The sequence below is a fragment of the Centruroides sculpturatus genome, unplaced genomic scaffold, assembly GCF_000671375.1.
Source record: "Centruroides sculpturatus isolate CEXI.00-Female unplaced genomic scaffold, Cexi_2.0 scaffold4452, whole genome shotgun sequence".
Classification (NCBI taxonomy): domain Eukaryota; kingdom Metazoa; phylum Arthropoda; class Arachnida; order Scorpiones; family Buthidae; genus Centruroides; species Centruroides sculpturatus.
Window position 1 is genome coordinate 1 of NW_019388541.1, and position 6646 is coordinate 6646.

The following is a 6646-nucleotide window of genomic DNA, read 5'->3' on the forward strand; positions in this document are numbered from 1 at the left end:
TCTATGTATAGAAAATACTTAAAAATTAAAGGGATTCGCTATTTTTACGTAAATTTCCACTTACGCCAGGTATCTTTGAAGATATTAATGGCACAAGTTGGGGAATTCTATGTATTTCGAATACGGTAACAATACAGAGATACCAATGAATAAGTTGAATGTAAAAATATTGAATCATTGACATAATAAATGTAACCATCAAATATTTTCTTTTTACATTTACCTAATACAAAAAATGAAATATTTAAATCTTTTATTGAAAACGTAATTAAAATGGATCGAATGGTGGCAAAATATTATCTGTTACTTGGAAATTCGATTTTCTTTTAAGGCTTTAAGATTCTTCCGCCACGAAATATTTCGATCAGAAATTATAATTATGAAACTTGCAGGATGCGATAAGTGCTTAGGTACCCTAATCGCGTTAATTATCGTATTCGTTTAGAAATTTTCAAATATCGACCATCGATCCTAGTTACGGTCGATTATATAAGAAAACTTTATTAATTCTAAGAATTAATGACGGTCTTCTTCCGATAATCATTGCCTTTTTTTTTTTTTTCGTAAACGTCTACGAATTCCAACTTGATTTTCTAATATTATATTATTAAATACTGTATTTTAACAGGAGAATTCAGAGAACATATTTGTTAAACGGAAGTCACTAAATATACAGAAGTATCTAACATGTATTAATAATTAAACCAGACTTTACATCAAGTTCGTCGTTAAGTGTTGCGAGTGACATAGACCGATCATCTCTGATTTATACAATTATATTTTAACAAATTATAATCAGATTATGTATGAATTTTAGAGATTAATGTAATTTATCGAAAGTAAATAAAGAATTATTTTATTAGAACGTCATATATCGGAGAGATGTCAGCAAACTCTTCCGAAACTATAGCAACAAAGTGCTTTAAACAATTCTATTGTGCGAAACTTTCCTGTTTTGTTGACCACGTAAGCGGGAATAAATGTCAATTTAGTATACTAGAACTCGTGGCCATTTAAGTGAGGTTGAAGTAGCCACGTCTAAGGAATTTGATTTATATTAAAAATTGTTTGAATCTAATATTTCTAGTTTATTTTCATTTGTAAAGATTAGTTTTATTGACAAAGTATAATATAAAAAAATATTTCTCATATAAAATGCTAATCCTTTTAATTTGCTAGCTTCTCGAAGAAACTCATTCTTTCTCATTCCTCGATAAAAGGAATTTAAATCTTAAAATAGAAGGAATAAGAAAAAACATATTTCTATGAAGTTGCCTTATATTTACAGGGTGGCTAATAAATACTTTTAAATAGTTTACTTAATAAACGATACGTTAACGATAAATAAATAATCATAAAAGTTACTGTAAAAATTTTATTAATAATACTTTTTCTCTCTCCCATCTCTCCTTCCTATATGTACTGTACTCACATTCCCTCTTATTTGGACATTTTGAACGATGATGATGATGATGATGATGGTGTTGAATATGCAAGCACAATACTTAGCTGAACGTGTGACTAGATGATTGTAGGTGCATAAACAGTGTACTACAGTAGCGATAATCTACTTTCATCCTTTCGACGATACATTAGAAGAATCATCACCTTCAGACGTCAAAGGATCATCGGTCGGCTATCTTGATGTTAATGCTTTTACAGGAAATGGGTCAATGGCTGGGTGTCAGGAGTGGGGTGTGTGGAAAGATGTGGATTATCTGAAGTTGATGGTGTTGTTACCCTTGTGAATGACATTGTAATCGGTAGCTGTTTTCTTTTTTTCTTCAATTTGTCGAAGACTTGGTGAAGTAGCTGTATGTCTTCGGTTTTTACTTTGGTAACTTTAATTCTTCAGATGTGATGCTTTCCTATGTTAGTTTTCACTTCTTCGGACAGCATATCTTACACGTCATCTTTATCAGATTCTATTAACTGTTTTCTGTTTCTACGATTTTCCTAACTTCGCCATCAATGCTAAGGTAGCATTTAAAAATATCCATAAAGTCACTCCATAAGAGTTTCTAGCAAGAATTTAAGCAAGTACAGTACAAGTAAAAGGCTTCAATTCATCCTTTTCACCAAAGATAAAGATTACTGCATATGCAGTTATGAAGGACTTTCAGCACTAAATTGATTCAACATTGATCCAGATCAATTTCTGAGCGAATTCCGTGAAAAAAAAACCAGGTAAATGTAAGTAGCCTTGACACTCTTGTTGTGAGTCCGTGTATGGTGGGTAATTACTTCGGTGATGTTAATAAGTTTAAAACTGTCATTATGTATAATACTTTCAAGTAAAAGAATTCATTAAATTCATTCCTAATTAAATAAGATTAATTAAGATAATTAATAAGATTCCTAATTAATAATCATCGAAGATCAGCATTCAAATAGAAATTTATATATATACATATGTATAACTTACATAATATATGTTATGTTAGTTACGTTTAACGAACACAAAACTATTAATGATTCTTCACTTTACTTTCTCTTCAATATCTTTTTTAAATTGATATTTATGAAAAATATTTAATTATATTCGCAACTTTGTATAATTTACAATATTTAAATAATTAATTAATTTGTTCCTTACAGACTGTCAATTTAAGAAATGTTTTTGTAATTGGAACCGAGTGTTATCGTTTAAATTTCATCATTTCTCCTCAACCTCAATGTAATCATTTAGCTATAATATAAATTTACGATGTCGTTGACACTTTTCATTGTTTCTAAATTACCAAATTTGCTATCGGTTTGTTATTTCGGTCTCTCATATGTCAAGATTCTATATTAAGGGGAAGAGCTTACGTTTGTTAAAAACATTCGGATTTATGAATTTATTTGCTAACTTAAAATAATTTAATTATGAAGATTTCCCATTCGTTCCTTTAATCTTTGTTTTCTCCTTTCTTGTTCGAGATAAAATTAAATTACATAAAACTTAGTAATTTCCAGAAAGATAATTGTCCAATAGGCGAAAGTAAAAATAAGTTAAGTTGCTGTCACAATAACCAAAGATGTTAAAGTTAATGTAAGAGAGCTCTCGATATATCCGTGTAAAGTAATTAGTAAAGGTCAACATCCACAGTATCTCGGGTACTTTAAAATAATGATATATATATATAAAAAATCTAATTAGCGTAAAACGGTAAAGAGCATTCTCGCATTAAAATAAAATAAAGACCACTTTAAAAAAAGATATATTCTTACGATTATTTACGATAAAGTAAAAGTAGGATAAGTAATTTCCAGTTCTTTAAGATAAAATTTTATAGTTAATACCATTTTGTATTTATGAGGAATAACGAAGAGAGAAGCGTAATTGTTAATAATGACGATAAAAATGCTCTCGTGAATAACAAAATATAAATTATAGACTGATTAATTTATATACTAAAAATTATAATTAAAAAAGCGTTTGCTGTGTAATTCGAGAACCAAAAAACACAAGAGAAAACAACGATGATTTTTCTTTGATTTTAAGAATTTTTTTATTTAAAATACTTTAATATTAGTAAGGATAAAATAAAAGTTAAAGGAAACACGATCGTCATCTGCAGATACAAAAAAAAGAACCTATTAATATTAATTTCGAAAAAAATTAGTAATTACTACTTTAAAGTAACTGGAGATTAAAATGAAAAAATCATCAGCTGAGCGTGTCTAATACATAATGTTCAATCCTCTGTATCAACACATATTTTGGCTTTAGGTTATTAGTAAAGAAATTTTCTACACGAGTAAAACTACACACCGTGAGATTACAGTAGTTTCGAAGTATCGAATTTGTGGCTTGCCTTAAGAGCGACAGCATCTGCAACCGACCAGCTGACGACGAACAACAGATCGAAGTATTATTAAATATGATATTCTGCCGGGCGAAAGTCACCGAGGAACTATCCAAAGAATTCAAATTTCATCAGTTTTCGTTACGAAGATCGAACTCGCGAATAAACTTTGATTAATGATGCTTAATCGTTCCTTCGACGTCGATCAATTGATTGAGTTTTTGCCCTACTCTCACTCTCATTTTTTTAAATAAAAGTTTTCTTTAATCTACACGTAGGTCTGTCTACGTTACGTTATCAAAAGGGTTATATAACCTGTTGAACTGCTGTAAATGATTTATTCAGGAGACTTTTGTCAAGGAAAGTGTAGGATGCTTTTTCGTACAATCACTATACTACTCAACTGATGCAATTTAAAAAAAAAAAATCTTCTAAATGTCCTGAATACGAACGTGGTTAGCAACATCGAATTCATACCCCAGATTTAGGACATCTTTACAAGCCATAATAGAATTTCGAATAGTGATGAATATGTTACTGTAAATGCTCGAACTATGGTAAATCCTAAGATCTTCCAGTAAAACCTAAGATTTATCAAATCTTTGTGGTAAAAGTCCGAAATGTTCTGCGATCATCGCTAATTTCGAACTTTTACCAGCATTTACTCGGTATATCTTAGGTTTTACCTCAGAGACACGGTAAATGTTGAAAAAATAGTCTCCGCTTTCCCCACCGTTCCGCGTAGTCGCCTTCTCTGGCCTCATTCGATCGTTTGACAAGTTAGAACACGCACGTTAATTCTAATCTTGTTTGAGATTTCGTTGTCTAAAAATTATTTATGAATCAAGATGAGTATGAAACGGAGATTTTATGAAATAATGGACGAGTTCGTTGCAAGCAAGAAAGATAATAACTTTTATCTTAATAGGGACAAATACGCAAAGTGCTTGAAGGAAGTAAAAGCTGCAAAGAACATGAAAAAGAAACAAGCTGTTCATTACAGGCGTATAAAGCGTTACGACATTTTGACTATAGGCGGTGAAGAAAAACTAATTGCACCTATGAAGGAAGAGGATGGAGAAATAAGGTATTACATTTGTTACGAAGACTTATTCAATATTCTCGAAGAAACGCATGTTGCTGTTGGCCACGGTGGAAAGACACGGATGCTTAAGAAATGTAACCGCAAGTATAAAAATGTAACAGTTGAGGCTATTATGACATACTTGAAGCTATGTCAAAAGAAACAGAAGACTTTGAAAAAGGGCATTGTCGTCAGACCTATACTTCACAGTGAAATGAACTCACGCTGTCAGGTTGATCTAATAGATCTACAAACCAGCCCATATGGAAATTATAAATTTATTTTAGTTTACCAAGACCGTCTTACCAAATATGTGATCCTTCGTGCGCTTCAAACTAAACGCGCCGTAAGTTGCATACCATCTTTTGGATATTTTCACCACTTTTGGAGCGCCGAGCATCTTTCATTCCGATAATGGTCGAGAATTCTCTAACCAAGTTATTGAGAGTTTATGTCCGGATGTTTTACATCCGGCTCCATGTGGCCGGATGTAAAAATCGTACATGGAAAGGCAAGACAGCCAAAGTCAAGGATCAGTGGAGCGTGCTAATCAAGACATAGAAAATATGTTGAGCACGTGGATGGAAACCAATCAGTTATTAAAGTGGTCAGAGGGTTTAAGATTCATCCAGGCGATGAAAAATAGAGCATATCACGAGGGAATCAAATGTTCCCCCTATGAAGCAATGTTTGGTTGTCCAATGAAAATGGGCCTTGCAACTTCAGCAATCCCTAATGATATGATTAGAGTTATAAGATCTGAAGAAGATTTAGAGAAGTTGTTGCATTCGCGTGACAATATGGAACAAAATAATGACATCGAAAATGCAATCGAACAGGACAAGGAAGAAAGCATTGTTGAAAATAAGTCAGAAGGGGAGATAGACAATAGCACTCTCAACGATAAAACACAAGAAGATGAAATGATTATTACTGAGAAAATGAAGGCGAAGCAAATAACCGATTATTCCAATGTAACGATTCAGAGACAGATAACATGATTGAGTCTCAGGAAGTTCTTGTAACTATAGAGCCAATACCAAAAAAGATAGAATCTGTAGTGACTATAAGAAACAACGCAAACTTGAATTTGGAAAAACAAGCTGAAAAAATGAAAGCCACGTCTGTTGATAAATATTCAAATGTGAAAATTGGCCAAAATGTAAGATTGAAAGTGCCTGAAATTGACAAAGTTAAAACCTACCCGAAAAGCGTTATTGCAGTTGTAGTAGATGTAAAGGACAACGAGTTTTACCAACTAGATACCAAAATTGTACTACTAAAGCAGCTTTATACACAAAGTCAATTTACTTCATGCCCTAAAGACTTTATCAAGATAGAAGTTGTTAAAGGTAAAGAAGTGAGTCTTCGAGAAGTTGTCGCAAAATTGTCTTTGACCGGAGGACAAGGTTTCAAGAAGTGCAACTGCTTAAAAAAATGCCTAACGAAGAAGTGCGCTTTCAAGTCATCAAGATTACTTTGTAATTCTAAATGCCATGATAACTCTCCATGTTGTAACAAACTAAAATCCTTTTTTTTTACTTTTATTAAATGACAATGAATACCAAATGATTAGAAAAAATACTGAGATTACTGATTAGCTTAGCCAACGTAAGCTATTATATTATTTTTTACAAGATAATTTAATTTTTGTTATGTTAAAAAAGTATTTTTAAACTGTTTCACTAGTTATTAATAAATAGGACTTAGTAAGTTTATAATAATTGCAATAAATGATTATTAAAATACTCATAGTTTTATTTCCAAAACC

The 6646-nt window shown here is 31.5% G+C and overlaps 3 protein-coding genes across 3 annotated transcripts; all 3 read left to right on the top strand.

Annotated features, from left to right (window-relative positions):
- Positions 1-4639: 4639 nt before the first annotated feature.
- Positions 4640-5290, top strand: LOC111616988 (KRAB-A domain-containing protein 2-like). The gene has a single exon (XM_023358333.1). The coding sequence runs from the start codon at positions 4640-4642 to the stop codon at positions 5288-5290; it is 651 nt and encodes a 216-aa protein (XP_023214101.1).
- Positions 5291-5378: 88 nt separating this feature from the next.
- LOC111616985 (KRAB-A domain-containing protein 2-like) lies at positions 5379-5876 on the top strand. Its single transcript, XM_023358331.1, has one exon. The coding sequence runs from the start codon at positions 5379-5381 to the stop codon at positions 5874-5876; it is 498 nt and encodes a 165-aa protein (XP_023214099.1).
- On the top strand, positions 5873-6356 carry LOC111616986 (the record flags this gene model as incomplete). Its single annotated transcript, XM_023358332.1, has 1 exon — positions 5873-6356. A coding segment is annotated over exon 1 (484 nt), but the record flags the coding sequence as incomplete, so codon positions are not given.
- Positions 6357-6646: the final 290 nt, after the last annotated feature.

What these genes read in the sequence shown, in the direction of transcription:
- LOC111616988 (XM_023358333.1), top strand. Translation starts at nt 4,640, where the DNA reads ATGAGTATGAAACGGAGATTTTATGAAATAATGGACGAGTTCGTTGCA.
- LOC111616985 (XM_023358331.1), top strand. Translation starts at nt 5,379, where the DNA reads ATGGAAAGGCAAGACAGCCAAAGTCAAGGATCAGTGGAGCGTGCTAAT.